This window comes from Lutjanus erythropterus, chromosome 14 (genome assembly GCF_056507025.1).
Source record: "Lutjanus erythropterus isolate fLutEry1 chromosome 14, fLutEry1.hap2, whole genome shotgun sequence".
Lineage (NCBI taxonomy): Eukaryota > Metazoa > Chordata > Actinopteri > Lutjaniformes > Lutjanidae > Lutjanus > Lutjanus erythropterus.
This window is the reverse complement of record NC_139330.1, coordinates 34,181,974-34,201,538: the sequence shown is the minus strand read 5'-3', so window position 1 is coordinate 34,201,538 and position 19,565 is coordinate 34,181,974. Positions and strand designations below refer to the sequence as shown.

Here is a 19,565-nt window from a genome sequence, read left to right as displayed (position 1 = left end):
TATAAATTCAACCAAACTGCGACCATTTTACAACATAAATTACGTGTCACTATGTTTTCCAACCCCAAGCAAGTAGTTTTATTGCCTAAATCTAACAAACTGCAACCGTTTTACAATGAAAACCACGAGTGTAATGTCATGGGACCTTGGTAACGTCCAGTAAGCCTGTCGCTGCCGGTACTCTCAACTAGTAATATATGTCATTTTGGAAGTAACTGACAACTGGCATTTTTGGTGTGAGGATATATTGTATTATATTGGTATGAGGTGCCAGTACTAACTAATTCGCTCATTGTGTATCGGACTGCGCATATCCACTGCGTACAGATCCAGATTTCATAGTCTGATGTTTTTATGAGTCATACACAGTACCAGTCAAAAGTTTGGACGCACTTCTCATTTAGTGTTTTTTCTTTATTTTTCTGATTTTTTTAATATTGTGGATTAACACAGAAACTATGAAAAATGGGATTATATAGAATCATGTAGGAAGCACAATCTGAAGACAAGGCAAAATATGTTTTGGCTTTTTAAGAATCCAAAATATAAAAGACTTCCACACACTGTCTTCTGCACTTCTCCCACACCAGTTGACCTACAAGTGTGCAAAATTTTTTTGCTCTTTGATATTGAAGACTCTTCAAAGTAACCACCTGTTGCTTTGATGGCAGCTTTGCGCACTGTTGGTATAATCTTAAAAATTTATTTTAATAAATAAATAAAAAAAAAACATTGAGTGATAAGTGTGTCCAAACTTTATGCAAATTTAGCCAGAATGTTGCAGCACAAATTAATAAATTATTTGGTAATTTAACAGTTCAATTAATATATCCAGTAGTCCCTGGTTGTCTACCAGAATACTGAGTTAGACTTACAGGCAGAGTGTGCACTGGACCATGTACCCCCTGTAATGGATAGTCTGCAACTAGTCTGCTGAACAGTTACTTAACACGTCTTTAGTTTGGAGACATTTTAGTTTCAAAATCCAGAAAAGCAAGGCAGCATCTTGTAATGTGTTATAGTGTGTTCACAAGGCAAATAAATTTTTTTCCCATGAATAGACTGCATACAATGATGCAAATAAATGCAAAATTTGCATATTCGTGCAAGTTGAAAATATTCAACTTGAGTGGTAGTTAGATCTATCGCGGGACTTTTGCTGAGTGTTGTGTGGAAAGCACCGAACAGAGCTCAGGCACACAGCTGACAGACAGACAGACAGACAGGAAGACAGACAGACAGACAGACAGACAGCTACTGAGAGCCAGGGAGCTTTGGGGGGAGAGAGCCAGGGACAGACCAGCGCTTCTGGAGGAAGAAACACTGGAGTCACACTGATTTTGCTCTGATGCCAACTTCTTTACTGGGCAGAGGAGAGCTCAGGGTTTAGGTTTCAAACATTTGTGTTTAAAAAGTGGATATATCTTCATTCTTGCTTCTCAGCCTGCAGCAGAGACCCATGGAGGAGACGTGGACCTGTTTACCAGTGAGAGGAGAGCACATTTTGTTCTTCAAACTTTTGTGATTAAAAAGTGGATTTATCTTTACTCCTGCTTCTCGACCTGTCTGCAGCAGTGGCCAGCAGGGGAGTCAACCTCTCTCAACTGTTTACTGCACGCAAATGAGTCTCTTTGTCCATGTTGACTGGTGACCGGAGGAGAAATGTATTTTAAAGTTACTTTGTGAACGAACAGAGAGGAGGGGGAAAGAAGAAAAGAGTCAGGAGGGACAAAACAGAAAGAACTGGCTTCTCTGGTGAGAGCCGTCAGAGACAGAGACTGACACACAAACACAAACACACACACACCTGGTGCCGGCCGGCCAGTGCTCACTAGTTGTTAGCATGTTGCACATTAGCTTATGGCTGCCTATTTTGGGTGAATAAACACACGCAAGTAATGCAAATAACTACAAATGTTCCCAAAATGATCCGGCAATCAAACGCGAGCAAATAACGTGAGCCAAATATTCGTTCTGCTTTTGGTGTGAACACAACATAAGAGTACTGGTAGTGACAAATATCCAGATTCACATGTCAGAATTGCATCGAAACGGAAAAAAATAAGGAAACTGGTGCATATCTTCTTTATGACATCGTCTAGCTTGTTTAAAGCATACTGAGGCCTTAACAGGCCCACACTTGCCTCCACTCTACATGCCTGCTGTTATACCTGCTGTGTTACTGCGTGTACAGTGCTACCATGAGCTCAGGTTGACATTAACCACTTTCCATCAGTGTCAATTTAGCCCTTGAAATTGCTTCATTTAGCTGGAGCTCTTCGATAAACTGGTCAATAATCTGTCTCTCTAGAGAGGCCATCATGTACACACACCCTCTTCATAATCTTTAACAGCAGGCAGAGCAGTCACCAACATTCCCTGGTCCATTTGTACAATGTTATCCCCACTGTTAGTCAGGTTAGGTAGCTAACACTGATTAGATAACTTGCAGTTTTATGTCAAACATTTTGCTTGAGAACCATAATGATGGAACTCCTCTTGTCCTTTCTGGCAACATGTGAGCCGTTGCTTTTGGTCCACAGATAGCGGCGATGTCCGAGCTAAGTTTTGTATTTGAGAAGGAGTAAAACCCCCAATCTGATCACAGCCTTCTCCATCTTGAAAGGGCCACTGATGTCGAACCATACAAGCGCTGGTTCTGGGAAATTACAGCAACTATGATTCCACAGAGCATCCTCTGGCCTGACCCGGGTCTGACAATATACGATGTCTGTCCTTCACTTCCAGACTCACCAGTCCCTCCAACCTACGTGACGTACTCCTCGTCATCACTAGGTTCTGATTTGATGTGGTCTGGGTGTAGTAGAGGGAAGTGTGGTGCTGTAGTCCTGGTGCAGACATACCACTCCTTAATGTTAGACAACTGAGGTAAGGCTGGGTTAACGGAGCGCTGGCTCCTCCGTGGGGTCCTGACACTCTGTTGCTTCTGGGCCAACTGGCTCTTCAGGCCCGACAGAGACAGATCCAGAGGCATTGCCATCGGAGATGAACTCCGCAGCAGCAGCTTGTGGTCCACTTCACTGGCTGAGCTGATGCCCAATTCGTGATTGGACAGAAGAGGAAAATGAATGTTTTTGTTGTTGGCAAATGTTGGGGAGAGGCGGTTAATTTTAAGGTCAAGGGGCTCAAGGAGAGCCTGATGAGGTTGCTGGAGTTGATGAGGGATGGAGTCGTACACGTCCTGGGGTTCAGAGGTAGGTGACGACTTGACGTGAACCTTCATGTGTTTGCGCAGGGAGCTGGGGTGGGTGTAGGACTTGGTGCAGCCCATGGCCTTGCAGTCGTAGGGCTTCGATGCCGTGTGGACCTGCGAGTGCTTCTTTCGGTCGCTGCTGTTGGCAAAGCGTCGCTCGCAAAACTCACACTGGAATGGCTTCTCGCCTGCAACACAAACATCATATTCACTTTTATCAGTGTCTAGAATGGACCCCCAAGTAGAATACAGTTGAAGGGTCGCTCAGATCATTCAGATTTTAATCTAAGAGCAGCACAGTTAATGTCGTAGGCAACTGGACTTCGCTTAAGGTTCTTTAAGATGTTTTAACTAAACTACCAAGAGTCTTCCTCAGTTCTGACTGACTAGTGGGGAATGTCAGGTATTTGACCTCTTGTGGGGTCATTCACACCTGGAGTCATGCAAATCATGGACCCACCAAGCCATCATGTGGATCGTTATGGTCACCTGAGTAAAGGTCCATAAGAGGTCAAATACTTGGAACTCCCCACTATTCAGTTTAACTGGTATTCTGCTTTCCATGTCTGCAAGTATGTGGGGGTCTGCTGGGGTCCATGTGACATAAATTTCATCATCAGAGGATGTACATTTAGGCTCTGTGCAGACATCTACATACCCAGCTATTTGCTGTGACTGCACAGACTAGTCCATGAACCTTTCCATGTAGCCACTACAGCCTCCGATCTACTGTGCATGTGTACAACATTTCCTCGAAGTGGACTATGAAAAGTCTAATAATCCAAACTAAAAGGTGTCCATGAGGTTCAGAGCTGTCCATAGAAGAAGCGTTTTGGATGTGAGGTGAAAGAACCTCAAGCAAAGTCCAATCGCCTAATATAGCTCCTATCAATACCATGACCTAGATGACTGGGAATCTTCACAGTCATAAAGATGTCAGGTTGTTACGATACCAATACCAGTATCAGAAATTACTCCAATACAGCCTAAAATGCTAGATCAGATATCGCGGGTATGTGAGTCTATAATATCGACATTTATCTATATTACGACAATATTAAAACAATAAGATTTCTGATAGATAATCTTTGATAATGTAAATATAATGACTAACTATCTAGAACAGTATGTTAAGTTCCATGGGTGTAACCATACATAGATCTGGATCAATATATCAATTTAACGTTAAACAATCTAATATGGTTGATGCAAAGGGAAAAATATTGATCTATGTTATCTATATTGTAAGATTTGCTCTTATTGTTACATTCTTATGCCATGTTTGTGTCACTAATGTCTGGAAGAGTTCAGTCAAAATTGTCAAATCATAATTTAGTTGCTTTTGTGAGTTGACATAACTGTAACAGAGCGTGTTAAATGAACATACGATATCATTTGATATCGATCGAGGCCCCTGAATTAATTCGAATCGAAACTGTATTGTGGCAGACTTTCTTATACTGGCAAATATCGTTGTCCAAAGGCCACAATTATATTGTATTGTGATGAAACTTGCGATTTATACCCCAAGGAAGTTCAGAAAATGAAATGAAGTTCCATAATGCAGCCTTTAAAACCAAGAAAAAACAACGCTTGTGCCATATCACCATATCCTTTGTCTAAGAAGATATCTAGTCTCATATCACAATATCAATGTAATATTGCTATATGGCCCAGCCCTACCCAGCAGCACACCATATGCCATTTTTTTAACCTGAGCCAGGCCATAGAACAATGATAGCAGTCGTATCACATCGATAAAGGCAGATATTATCCACCTCCATCATGGCACTTGCTTTGACTCTTTGGCCAGCTTTTTAACTCATAAGGTTTCTCACTTTCTCATAAAGTTTCTAGTTTTATTTAACACTTTTTCTACCCTTTATTCTTGCATTGACATCAGTAAAAACGCAGCTCGACAATCCATTGACATGAGTCAACTCACCAGCCCTCACTGACATCAGAAGCACTCAAACAATACTTCACTGGCAACTCGGCAACAATGTAGCTGGCCATGTTTCGCCATTTTGAAGAATTTAAGATACTGAACATGCGATCAACATGTCTACATTGTTCGAGTCTGTTCATAGACCTATGTTGAGTATCATCCACGCTCTTTCAGGCTGACCCAAAAAAAAACAAAAAAAAAAACTCAATGACATCAGCCAAGGGGATTATTCACAATTTGGCAACCCAGGAGTTTCTCTTACTGATGACTTAGAAAGTCAATCTATGAGGCATTAATCAGTTTATTTGTTAAGCATTAATAAAGCCATTAATTACAACTTATAAAACCCATAAATGGTAGAAAGCAGCACTGGGTAGACTAACAGTTTAAGAAAAGGCCTGTGTGATTGTCTGACTCTGGGTAACTAGGAAAAACAACAAAATTCCTGCAAATGACATAGTGCATTGTGGGAGCATTCATAGTGAATTAAAATGCATTCATAACACTTTGTGACTAAACTCATAAGAAATAATATTTTCTGATGCACTACATCAACAGTCACAAAACGTTACAGATTTAAGATTTTTGTAAGTTCATTTTAAGTGTCTTATAGATGCTGGACTGATGGCGCTTATAATACATTAAGACTCCCTATACTCACCATCCACAACTCAACAGTCAACTGTGGTAAGACTCATAGTATGCTATAATAGTCTATGCAGTATCATACGTTATCACCATATGTGTTAAAGTGAAATACATATTGATGCATCATGTTTCAGTGTATCTATTACAAGTGGATACAGTTGTTGGCACACTGCTTCCATCCAAAGTCAAAACAAAGTTTGACACAATGTATTTTATCTTTTTCTGACCTGGAATAAACCATATAGGTTTTATACCATAAGGTTTCATTCTCTGCATTTTGGCATCTTACAGAATTACAACTTATGATGCAACATACATTCTTTTAAATGCATGAAAATGCATTACACTTTACAATGAACGATTATGATGAACTATGCATTGTTTCAGATGCATCAATATGTACCTCACTTTACTTAAGACACATAATGATAACGTATGATACTGCATTATAGCAGACTATGAGGCCTTACTACAGTAGATTGTTGAGGTGAGCACAGGTAGTCATAATGTATTATAAGCACCACCTGTCAGCCTCTAGTTTAGTCAACAGCATCCATAAGACACTTGAACTTGTAACTCATTATAAATCACATCTATAATGATTTATGACAGTTGTTAAATCTGTATTGCCAGACAGATATATCGGTCGGCCGATACTGACCTATCTGACCCATCAGCTTTATTATATGTGTATGTATGTATGTACATATATATATGTAAAGGCACTGGTATATATCTGCACTTTTTTTCTTTTTTTGGTATATTTGATTTTGTTTTCTTAACTTTAGATTATATATATATATATACACACATAGTTATTTATAATTATTAAAAATACCATACCAGTGAAAGATTACTGTTTCAGTGACCTGGTGTCACTTTAGACAAAAGTTTCTTTGTTTTTTTTTTTTAAATAAAATTAAAATATCCTGCCTCCAGTACATATCTTTGTTTGTGTTTGATGATCACATTTGATGGACCATTGCAATATCAGCCAATATATCAATATCACAATTGTTTTACTCCCCAATATTGTTAATGGCATTGGCCCCAAAAATACAGTATTCGTTGCGCCCTATTGTAGTACATCAGAAAGAATTATGTGTGTTTATGAGTGTAGTCATAAGGCATTATAATGTACTTGCACTAGAACTCACTGCATTAGAGCTCAACCGATATATCAGTTAATCAATATTATCAGTCCAATATTGTTTTATGACAGCTTTATCATTCTATTTGGTATAGGTTTATATGTTCTCCGGTATGCAACGATGTGAAAATCTTTTTTTTTGTAACATAACGCATGTTTTTATTTGTTATCATTAAAACCAGCATTCCATATATATTTTACCCTTTTTCTTAATTCAGGTTTAGTATTTTGCTCAATTTGAAATTATTTATTTCTAGTTATTTATAATTGTTAAAAATACAGATGAAAAATTACTGTTTCGGTGCCCTGATGTCATTTTGGACAGTAAAGTTTATTGTTAAACTGTAAAATATCCTGCCTCTATTACTTTTGTCACAAGTGTTAACCACGTTCGAGAGATAATTTTGTTTATGTGTATATATTCTGTATATTAGCTATATTCTATGAATATCTGCCAGTATATCAATATCAGGATTTTTTCTCTCTATCTGTCTCAGCATCAGCCCCAAAAACCCAGTATCAGTCTGGCCCTGATGCCTCATAACGCACTAAAGATGTGGTTTTCATAGAAAGCGTAAACCATATTTAATATGCAGACTGGGAATTAAAAAGATAATTACATCCACGTGTATGTCTCAACCCACTCATTCCTGTCAAGTACATCTCTAATCAGTCTGGCTCTGCTCTCATCCTTTCTCTTTCCCATAATCCAGCTGCTTCGTGCCGCTGCCTCCTGTCACCTTGCATGACTCCTGAGCTGCAGTTTGGACCCGTGATTCCTCTAGGAAGGAAACAAGGGAGCAACGAAGGACGGATGCGAACTGGTACTGAACTGAGCCTACGTAAACATGGAGGGGATTCCTAGCAGACTGGGAACAATCTCTGTTAACCTCTTTATTCTCGCTGTGTGTCAGGGGGTTGCTGTCCTGACGGATGATGAGGCGGATTTAACGGTTATAACGCCTGTCATAACATCTCTGTCTGTCTGTCTGTGAGTGTGGAGACGGTCACACAATCATGAAGCCCCTACCAGTGTGCGTGCGCGTGTGGATCTTGAGGTTCTCGGAGCGTGCGAACATCTTGCCGCAGTTGGGAAACGCGCATGAGAACGGCTTCTCCCCGGTGTGCACGCGGATGTGGTTGATGAGTTTGTATTTGGCTTTGAACGCCTTCCCGCGCCGCACACACTCGTCCCACATGCACACATGACTGAGGCTCTCGAGCCCCGCTGCTACATGCTCGGTGGTGACGTGGTCCACCAGCTCGTGCATGGAGCTGAAAGTTTGGTCGCAGACGGATGTCGCCGTCCGCCCCAGCCTCTGTCTCGAAGAAGTTCGGTCAATCCATTTGCACACCAGCTCGGTTTTGACGGTGGGGCCTTTGGAGAAATCCAGCAGGCCGTCCATCCCGGCGCCGGTCCCGCTGTCGGCAGGAGCGGAGAGACCAGTGGCTCTCGGCTGGGGCGGCGAGACGATGCTCGAAGCCCCGGAGTTGTTGTTCCCCAGCGGAGAGACGAGGCCATTGTGCCTGGCCACTACAGCCGCCCGCTTCATGCTCAGCGCGGCGGGCTGCCCCGCTCCTGTCGCCAGCTACAATCCTCTCTTCCTCGGAAAATGAGTTTAGTCCAGCTGGCGGAGCGTTCGACGCTGTCCCGCTTCCGTCCTCCGTGTTTTGGTGAAAGGGAGAGCGCATGCGGCAGTGTCTTTACCCCCCGCTGCTCGGTGTTAGATCCCGAGAGTCAGAGCCTCCATGCTTTTATTTACTGTGTGAATGGAGGTGAACAGAGTCGAAGGAATACAGCGGGCCGCGACCCAACACTGTCGAGCGGCATCCTTGTTTCCTTTCCTTGTTCCCTCATCCCTTTTCTTAGTTCAACAGACCCACAAAGTTGTGGTCAAACACACCAAAGTACACTTATTTTAAACCCAATGACTAGATTTGGGAGGTTACTTTAAAAAAATACATTTTTCTCACCAAACTTGCCAATCCTTTCAACTCTTCCAGGAGACTCCCGTTTTTCAATGCCCTCTCCCTGTTTTCTGACAAATTTTCACTTTTTTCCCCTTTCACAATCACCTGTTTCTGACACTTTAGAGTGTGCATATGCCTTACAACTCTGAAAGTGTGTTTGTACCCACACAACAAAGGAAACCAGACTAGGAAAAATTTCACACAAGTTCAGGCTAGAGGGGCAACCTATTCTGTAGTCTTTCCTGAGAATTAAAAGTAAAATAAAAGTATTCAACATAAAATGTTGTTGCAGTGTACTTATTATTATTATTTTTGATGTGGTCAGTAGCTTAACCCAACTATCACAAAATTTAAGCAGTGTAACTTGATTACTTTTTGTTACATTTGGATTACATCAGTACCAAATAATGTGAAATTATTTAGCCTAATAGCCTATAATGTTTGATGTTACATTTATTAATTGTGCAGCTATTTTTTTTTAAGCACAAATGCATGTTTAGATTAATAGTGGTAATTATGCACATTTTAAATGTAAATGAAAAAGGATATTTTTCTTCTTAACACATTATACGTGTTAGAACATAGTTGCTGAAAACGTGAAAACACTTTTTTTATGTAGTACTGAATTTTGACCATTAAACTGTTGTTCATGATTTCTGTGTTGAAGATTTTTTGGGTGGACAGAAAACATGGTTTGTGACGTGACCCCCAACACTGTAATAAGCCCCACAAACAGGCACCTGAACCCCTCACCCTCCCTAATGGTCAGTTATAAACGTACCTTCAGCAACGCTCTCTGTCCAAATCAGCCCAGCAGTTCACTTTGGCTCACTTCAGTGCCAACAACCTGATACAGAAGGAAAAAAAAATACCATCCTGTCACTGTCCTCTGGTGGCCCAAGCATGTGTGGACATGTCCAATAAAGCTGCTGTAGGGAGTGTCCATGTTTCAGGTGGCTTTTAGGTTGTAGTGGTGTTTCAGAGCGATGAAATGCCACTGTCATTTAGAAATTATTAAAAGATGATTAAAGAAAGATATTCAAAGAACCATACAGTTGTATTTGGGTTTCTCTGCATCATAAATACTAAAATGAGGTTTTTTAAAAAAAATGAGACATAAGAGAGTGCTACTCTTTGTACTAAACCACAGAGGATTATGTGCTGTAATAAATTTAATAATAATAAGCCTGATAGATAACAGCCAAATTCCTCTGCAGCTGACTGATTTGAAATGTACTGTCATGTACAGTTGTGTGCAATTCTTTAATTGCACTGTAAGACATTCATTTTACAATTATGTAAAACACAAATTTATGTAAAAAATCATAATTTATGAGCTGGAGCCATGTTTGGCAAAACAGTTAGAAAAATGTCAATTAATAAACAATAGAAACAATTAAGCAGTTATCAGATTAGTTGGCAACTACTTTTCTGACAGTAATCAGTTGTTTCAGATTTGATGCCAACTGCTTAGACTCTTCATATTAGAATACACAAGTTTGTCACCAGACTAAATGCAAAATTCTGTGAGTTTTTAGTTTATTAGGAGGGAATTTTAGCAAGAAAAAAGTGAACAAGACTAGTCCAGTACAATCAAGGAAAGCCTTATCTCAAATGAGAGTAAAGGAAAAAATAGGTGACATAAATTATTTGTACTAATATGGCTGTCATGATAAGTTCGACACACTATCATGTTTCCACTTCACAGTACAGTTTGGCTGAACTCAGTTCGATGTACTTTTGATACCAGGTACTGTTCTTGACTTTGTTTTCCGCTGCAGCTGGTACTCCCTCAGTGTGGGCGGGATTTTTAGCTGATTATCATTGCAATGCAGAGTGAAACTGCTGTGACATCAAGCTCAACATGACACGAACACACAGGAACACGAGAGGCAGAGGAACATTTGCACTTCATCAGTTGATCATGACATGGTTTTGCAGGCTGACATTTTTTAAAAATCTGAGTCAAGTGAATTAAGAACTTGCGGTCAAAATTTGTGGTCAGTGAGCAGGATGCTTAGCTTAAAATTAATTTTCTCTCTGACCAATCAGTGGTCTGCAGTGTTTTCACACACGATCTAGTATTGACCCAGCACGCTTGTGCCCTCAACTGCAGTGATACTTAAGTACCAAGTACTATCCATAACACAAAAACAAAGTAGGGTTGAGTAGAGCTGTACCATGCAGTGAAAACACAGCATAATATGCATTTCCGCAGCATGAATTCCATCACTACAAGAGTCATGAAATATTCACCACTATGTTCTCCTGAGTTTCAAGTCATCATGCAGGCAGGATGTTGTGTGTGGAATCTTATGTGCTTCCCAGGATACATTATAGGGGTAGAGATCTTCCTTTGGGCTCTTGTATGGGGTGGAAGGAAATGAGAAAATGGACATACAGTATAGAAACAATCATTAGAAGTACAGTTATTTGCCATACAGGTGCTGTTAAGTAAAGAAGAGGTTAGGAGCATTATAAAGGATTGGAAACACAAAACCTGGGAGAAATACTGGGACAAAAGTGGCACAGGAAGACATCTTTACAATATTCAAAAATATGTAGGTGTTGGAGGAAAATGGAGTGGGACCCCAAAAGAGGACATGGCCAACACCTGTTTGAGAACAGGACAGACAGGATTAAATCAAACACTCCATAGAGTGTGCAAGAAGCACTAAACCCAAAACTGTCAAACATGCACTGATAGATTGCAACAGGCATGATGAAGAAAGAAGGGAGTTAATATCATCACTAACTGATGAAGAATGCATTGGGGAATCTGCAAGGAAAGACATGACTCTGAGACTGGTCTCAAGACCACCTATTGAAGGTCTCATTTTACTCAGCCTTGTCTTGGTTTCAGACAAAGAGAACTTGAGACTTAATGTCAAGATCGGTCAAGACAACAACCGCAGGGATATCACTAAATTACCTGTACATTGTCTGATTGATATAACATCTTTATTGTGATTGAATGCAAAATGTCACACTTCAAATGCAACCAATAACTTGACTCATTTCTAATTAGAAATTTAAGTCATTGTTAAACTTTGATTGGCACTTAGCAAGGAAGCATGAGGAAAAGTAAGTGAAGTGTAAGTGATTCTAGCAAACCTGGCCCGATAAGTTATGTTTTTGCTTGTGATAAACAATGACGAGACAGGTCACATAGTGCTATGTAGCTCACCTTACATCAGTGTTAGTTAATGCCAGCTCTGACATAAACATGACACGCTGTGGTACTGCTTCTTCACTTGGGTCAGAGAGCTTGGTCTCAATCCCTTAGAATCTTGTCTCAATACACTGTCTGGTCTTGGTCTTGACTTGGTTTAGATTAGATGGTCTTGACAACAACACTGAGTAAGAGTAATAAAAATAATAGATCGGCGTGTCTATTTGCACCCGGGTGAGAATAAGCACACAGCAGCTACTTGGCTATTAACACCTGGCCCTGTAGATTAGCAATAAACAGCGACAAAGTCTCTATAGGAAAGTTGTTGCGGTGGATGAAAGGATTAAACATAAGACTATCCTGTAAGAGACAGGGGGTTGAATCCTGATCTGGGAGACTTATTGATCTTTTCTGAGTCTAGCGTGAAACTGGAAGTCAGTGTTAACACTTTGTAGATATATTATTTTAATTTTTCAAAAATTAGTATTTTCAATTTTCAGTCACAGTTTGGTTAGGTTTAGGCACCGAAACTACTTGATTAGGTTTAGGAAAAGATCATTGTATTTCACTGCAATTTGGGTGTAAATAGTCCCACGTGCACAAATGACGTTTGTCAATTTAAAACATAATTTTACAAGACAAGTCACAGTTTGTGATAGGTTTGTTTAGTTTGGTGTGAAACATCAGTGAACTACACGTCTCGTCTCACACAATAAACATCATCAACATTAATATCACAGTCCCTTGTAACATTATCTTACCTTAAGTTTTTTAGCAACATCGGCTCCACCCAGGTGTAAATAGCATTGTTGGCAACAGACACCATGAGTGCTTGTCTCTGCCATTTTAGGCTATACCAGGTGTAAATAGCCACACTGGCTATTAGACCTCATGTGTAAATCAGCAGCATTGGTGGCTACTGATACCTGGATGCTAACAGAAGGTGCAATAATGGTCAGAATTTAGTTGTTTTATTTCCTGCCAATCTACCGGTCAACACTCCAGTCCAATAGGTGGCGGTAATGCGCATCACGCTGGTTTGTCCACCGCCATTAACTCAGAAGAAGAAGAAGGATCAGCAGAGACTGGAGTCTCCAGTCTATCCAAGCTAGAGATGACGGATTCTCCAGACGCTAGCAGTCTCGTCTCTGCTTCCTCACAGCTCAACCTGATGGAGGTGGACACGGTGAGACACTCAGGACTTATTCTAATGTTTTGGCGGTTGTCTGAATGGAGAAGTAAGCGTGTGCTGCCCCAGCTCTGTGTTGTTTACCCGGCGTTGATACACCATGAGAGGTGGTACACACAGTGGCGGCTTTAGCTAAACTCTGCTTTTAGACAACACTTCTTCCCCTGTAGTCACGGAAAAAATACATTTTTGTTAATAATGAACCAAATATTAGCTCGTACAGGTTCCAAATCAGGCCCAACTACGCGTGTCTAAGGATGACCACTATAAGGAAGACAGGCTGGGACACTTGCTCTGTCATATTATTGAATTATAGTTAGCAAAAAGCCTTAAAGACTCTGACTTCAGTTGAAAACACTAATGTTACTGTTTGCAGGCTGAGTTTTGTGAATGTATCGACGCATTTGTTATTACTGTGACTGTCTATTACACTGTCCTGAAGTATCAGGACAGGACAGGACAGTATCACGTGATGTAGTATTATTTTCCATGCAGCTGTCAAAACGTAGCGAAACATTTATTCACACAATAATTGCTGCCACTAGCAGTTCCTCGGACACATAGGCTATAATGTGTTCTCTCACAGTAAGTCAGTTTTAAGAAAATGTACGGTTAAGGGACGTTCAATGGTGTAGCTTGCAGTCCGTGGTGCGTTTAGGCGCCGTCGTCAGTTGCCGATGTTAATTACTCAATAACCTAAGGAGTGTTGAAATTAGGACAAATCGGGCTGGCTTCTGTTACTTTTAGATATTGGATGTATTGTGAATCCGGCCGAAGACCTCCTCTAATGTCTGTTAAAGCATCGACAAACCGTGCTTAAAGGGATAGTCCACCCAAAAATGAAAATTCATTATCTACTAGGGCTGGGCAGCATCAATATTATATCATATTGTCATATGATACTAGATATTGTGATAGATTTTGGATATAGTTATATTGTGATATGGCAGAACTGTGTTTTTTTCCCCCTGGTTTTAAAGGTGGCATTACATTATTACATTGTTACCGCTTGTCACACCTGTTCAGACAGTGTGCATGTGCACCTGAACATGGCTCCAAGCCAAGGATCTACAGTGTAGATTCAGGCTAAAAACATGGTGTAAATGACGTCTTTCAAGTCAACTTGGCATGCTGGGACTTTAGGATTACACCAGAGGTGCAGTATGGAAGCATTTTATGCTGTTTTTTTAATGTTGTTCTTACTTTCCTTTTAAAAACTGCCCACTGTTCACTTAAATTGTTTGGGAGATTCAGCAACACTGTTTTCCTGTGAAAACAGTGTTTTGTGGACTAAAGTTGTCATTTTTGGGTGAACTGTCCCTTTAAGGTCTTTGTCCTGACCTTTGGAAAAGGTCATTGTCTTTTTTTAATCATAAATTTGCTGTAGGTATTAAATTTGCAGATGGTGCATTTTGGTGCTGATGGGGAAAGTGTCACGCAGGTCCAATAGCGTATATTTGTTTGATTAACTTTGTATTGAGGTTGCACAACATGGATTTTTTTCCCAGGCAATATGAAAATGGATAATTTCCTGCTTCTCATAGCCAATACTGACAAGATCTCCAATCCAGTGGTAGCAGAGCTTTGGAGATGTCAGCCATAGAGACATCCGCCTTATCTCCAATATAATGGGACTAAAAGGTACCAGTCCTGTGGTGCTCAAAGTATCAAAAAATACATAAAGAAATCAACAGCTGTGTCTCCTTCCACTGTGAGCATTTTCATGTAGGAACTACTTTCTTTCTCTATGCAGTAGAATCTACCAGAACTACTTTATTTCAAGTAGTTCCTACATGAAACTGCTCACAACAAGGCTTGTGAAATATCTTGAGTAACCAGATCATGATTTTTGGAAAGAGACACTGGTTTTGAATTTTTCAAAACCACAAGCCGGGTACCAGTTAGTCCCGTTATATTGGAGAGAAGGCAGGCATCTTTATGGTCAATATCTCCAAAACTCTGCAACTCATACCAAAACTATCTAGATGGACTGAAAGCACTACAGGCTGGGGGAAAATGTGTGCTTTTGATTTTGGGGTGAACTGTCCCTTTAATTTTCCATATCTCTAGTTTTTCTAGTTCATCAAAAAACACAAATATACTTTGGCTTTTGTGCAGCATTTATGCAGCTTAAGATCCAATCAAATGGTTTGAGATGATCTGTCAAATGAGATATTATTATAGCCAGAATAATACGTATCAGAATAATGAATAATAATAAAAACTTTCCATCAATGGCAAATAATTTATCAGCTGTACATCTATATAATATATACATAAACACAATGATCCTTCATATGTGCTTGTCAAACAGGACTTTTTACAATTTAGCTGTACACTATATTGTCCAAAATGACGACAAAGCTCTGAAACAATAAACATCTTTGTACCATTTAGTTTTCTGATGCTGCCATCTTGTGGTGTAATAATGGTATTACAGCTCCTCCCTTCCCACTCTCAGAATGCTGCATCCCTCTGTGGAATTTACTTTGTCTGCCTTGTAATTATCTGATGCTGGTAACTGGTGGTCAGAGAAACAAACACTGTTTCTAACTCTGTGTTTTTGTTCTATTTTGGTTCTCAGATCGACGACAAGGAGTTTGACATCCCACAAGTGGACACACCTCCCACACTGGAGAGCATCCTCAATGAGGTGAGGTACATGTTACATGTATTTCTGACTACTACACTGTACTGTACTGCATTGCTCACTATCATCAGTATAAGAGCCTTTTACCTGAGGCGTGTTTGTTGTATTTATTTTTGGGTGCCATCTAGCTGAGGTGCATTTGTTTTGTTGTCCTGTGTGTCTGCAGCTGGAGGATGAGGAGGAGCCGTTTGTGTTGGAGGACACCTGCGTGTTGAACACAGACAACATGGACGCTCACTCCTGTGACACCTCCTCTCTGGCCAGCTCTGACAGTGGAGACCCAGTACACCTCAAACGGCATGGACACACACACACACACACACACACACACACACACACACACAGTCCTATTCTGAGGTAGATAAGACAGATTAGAAAGATGTTTAACATAAATGTCTGAACTTTATAAAAAGTTGGATGACAGATAATTCTCTCTAGCCTGTCAGTAATGTCCAGGCTCTGACTCTTGACCAGCATGTTAAGTATTTGATTTGTTCTTGTTTTTTTTCTGCTGAAAAAACAAGAATATTGTAAAACTCTGTGTCCACTGTGTGTCAAGCTGAGATGAAAATTATTATTTAGGGCTGCAACTAATCATTATTTCATTGGTGATTAATCAGTTGATTATTTTCTTGATTAATCGATTGATAGTTTGGTCCATAAAATGTCAGAAATGGTGAAAAATGTTGATCAGTGTTTCCCAGAGCCCAAGAGGATGTCCTCAAATGTCTTGTTTTGTCCACAACTCGAAGATATTCAGTTTACTGTCAGAGAGGAGTAAAGAAACCAGAAAATATTCATGTTTAAGAAGCTGAAATCAGAGAATTTTGACTTTTTTTCTTGAAAATGACTCAAAACAATCTATTATTAGAACAGTGGGCGATTAAGTTTGGCACTTAATGCTATGTTTTGGCCAACAAAGTACTAGCTGTTGGCTAGGATGGTGATACATGGCAACATGGGCGTCAGAGGCTCACAAGCAATGCATCCTGGTACGTGTAGGCACTGCTGCACAGCACCACGAGCAGAAGAACTCATCTGTCTTGGTCAATATAGCGGCAGTGAGGAGTTTATTGTTTCAATTGACAATCAACACTGACACTGACTGACACATGAAAAGTGATGAATTTTCTAGTAATTACTTACATACTCTGTATGACACCAAATTAATATTTTTATGTAGATTTTTAATTACATTAAGTAGTTTTGAATAAAATAAATACATTAAATTTTAAAATGTTGCAGGGAAACTGAAAACACAACAAATTTAAAAGTTAATACACGCCATTATATCAAAGTATTTCTAACTTGAAATAAAAAAGAATTACCTTTGTTAGTCATTTTCATCTTAAAATACTTTGAGCTTAAGGCAATTAGTATATTTTATTTAGAATCTTGTTAATAAAGGTTGACTTTGGGTCAGTCTGTGACACTGCTGTAAAAACAGTGCAAACCTGGACACACCTGTGGAGTGTGTAATTTTCTGGACAGTAAGTCAGAGACAAAAAAAATCCCACATCCTAACTTTAAAATAGTCCTTTGAATAAGTAACCACCAGACAAACAAAGAACACAAACAGCCACTTTAACTTACTTTTGATTCGTACCTTCTCGTGTTTGCCTGTACAACGTAATAAAATGGAAAATATCTTCTGTGTGTGTGTGTGTGTTTGATTTGTGTACATGTGTGCAGAAAGAGGAGGACAGTGGATCTGAATCCAACAGTTCATGGGTCTGTTCTTCGACACAGCCTGCTGAAGGGCATCTCTGCACAGATCGTCTCTGCTGCTGTAAGACTGACACACACACACACACACACAGACACACACACACACACACACACACCTGTACTAACTTCAAAACTGAACATTTGTTTCAGCAGACTAATACAGTTAAGCTTGTATCCAGGCATAATAAACCATTTGTATGTCTCCCTCAGGACAAAGTGGACGCTGGACTGCCAACTGCTATAGTGAGTATTAGTTTATTCAACCATGAATTCAGCTGAACAAAGAAAGTTGATATTAGTTTAAAAGAGAACTTGGGAACACACTCATTCTTTTTCATTTGATGGCTGTCTATTAGGGCAACACATTTAATTGCAATTGCAGTAAAATCACAATATGGCCAAATGCAACATTCAAATCGCAGAACCAGAGCCAAATTGCAATTTTTGGAAAAAGGAAAAATGTGTGAGAAAACAGCATTATAATGAGGTACTGCAGAGGTTCAGAGATGACCTGACCTCAAAATGTTGTTCTCCAGATGAAAGAAAACATGTTTGTTTGGTTCAGACTTCGATAAATATCACATCATCACCATTTTACTATTTTTTTTTTTCAGTGAACATGAAAATTGTGCAAAACTGATCATTTCCACTAATTGTATATCACAGTTTCAGTCCAATGTCCAATCTATGGCTTTTTTTTTAACCAAATTGTGTAGCCATACTGGTAACTCACACTCAAACACTTAACATTTTATGTCGCGGATTTACTGTAATCTGTAATCAGTGTGTTGTTGCACTATATGGTTGTAGTTGACAATCATATGGCCTGTTTTGGCCACAGTGCACTGTTTATTTTGAATATTGGTACCTGTCAGTAATTCCTTTGCTGATTTGTGTAAGGTCCTAATAATTAAATCATTAATCTCTATGATTTGTATGACAATTAATTGTCAACTAAAATTTCATGATCATGACAGCCTTACAGCCGCAGGTGGGTCTATGTTTGTGGTCTGAGTAAGTGCTGGTGAAGGCAGAAAGTTTCATATTGCGTTATTGTGTGTTCTGTCTTCTTCTTATCAATTCTAAGTTGTATATATTTTGTTGTGTTCAGACGGTGTCGGGTGTGATCGCTGTGGGAACGTCTCATGGTCTGGCTCTGGTGTTTGGTGAGTCTGAACTTGATTACCCTCCTTATATGTACACACTGGTATGGAGGATATCTTCACATTTTAAACTTTTTACAGTGCAAAACAAACAGTGTAGATAAAGCTAACTGAGTGTAGCTACCAGTTATCTGTTTTAAACCGCAGTGATTTAAGCTGTCGCATGTGTAGTGGTAGTAGCTGTGTGTCTTCTTTAATCCGACCACTAGGGCACACATTGGCTTCAATGATTTAAAAACTGACATGACCTACTTACAGCATGTGTTCATACACTTAATTCAGTACTTATTAGACTTGTGAACGATTACAGCATTAAATCTGTCAGGATTAAACAGCTGGATTTGGGTAGTTGCTCCCGTTCGTTCTTGAATATCATCCCAAACTATAAGAAACCTGTTATATAGATATTTAGAGGCTGGTCACACTCAACTTTTCACTGTGAAACTGTGAAATTTTGTATAAATAAAACAGGCCAACCTCCTGGTGATTAAATTTGAAAGTTTACTAGTACTTGAGCAGTATTCCTGCCTGTTTTACACCAGAAAGTGAGACGGGGTCCTCAGGATATAGCTAACCTTTTTTTTATGCCTGATTAAATCATGTTTTTGTAAAAATCTGATGGAGTTGACAGAAATCAGGGGCACAACTTTAAAGGGCCAACATTTTCATAAGAAATCGTTTCTAAAACAAAGATGATTATTTTACACCTATTTTATCAGCAGGTATTGTTAG

At 39.6% G+C, this 19,565-nt stretch overlaps 2 protein-coding genes across 2 annotated transcripts in view; one reads left to right on the top strand and one right to left on the bottom strand.

The window, feature by feature from the left end:
* Nucleotides 1-732: 732 nt before the first annotated feature.
* LOC146315864 (uncharacterized) lies at nucleotides 733-8,891 on the bottom strand. Its single transcript, XM_084735613.1, has 2 exons — nucleotides 7,991-8,891; nucleotides 733-3,402 (listed from the first exon to the last, which is right to left on the bottom strand). The coding sequence occupies exons 1-2, from the start codon at nucleotides 8,511-8,513 to the stop codon at nucleotides 2,768-2,770; spliced, it is 1,158 nt and encodes a 385-aa protein (XP_084591739.1). The 5' UTR covers nucleotides 8,514-8,891; the 3' UTR covers nucleotides 733-2,767.
* A 4,280-nt stretch (nucleotides 8,892-13,171) lies between these two features.
* Nucleotides 13,172-19,565, top strand: part of vps8 (VPS8 subunit of CORVET complex) — a 39,736-nt gene continuing 33,342 nt past the window's right edge. The window contains exons 1-6 of the mRNA XM_084735619.1: nucleotides 13,172-13,289; nucleotides 15,877-15,945; nucleotides 16,109-16,239; nucleotides 17,635-17,731; nucleotides 17,881-17,913; nucleotides 18,782-18,836. Coding sequence (XP_084591745.1) covers nucleotides 13,218-13,289; nucleotides 15,877-15,945; nucleotides 16,109-16,239; nucleotides 17,635-17,731; nucleotides 17,881-17,913; nucleotides 18,782-18,836 — 457 coding nt within the window. The 5' untranslated portion in view covers nucleotides 13,172-13,217. The remainder of the gene's footprint in view (nucleotides 13,290-15,876; nucleotides 15,946-16,108; nucleotides 16,240-17,634; nucleotides 17,732-17,880; nucleotides 17,914-18,781; nucleotides 18,837-19,565) is intronic.

Coding starts and splice junctions, on each gene's coding strand:
- LOC146315864 (XM_084735613.1), bottom strand. CDS start 8,513: ATGAAGCGGGCGGCTGTAGTGGCCAGGCACAATGGCCTCGTCTCTCCG. Junction 3,403..7,990: donor CCACACGCGCACGCACACTG/GTAGGGGCTTCA, acceptor TTTGTGTTGCAG/GCGAGAAGCCATTCCAGTGT.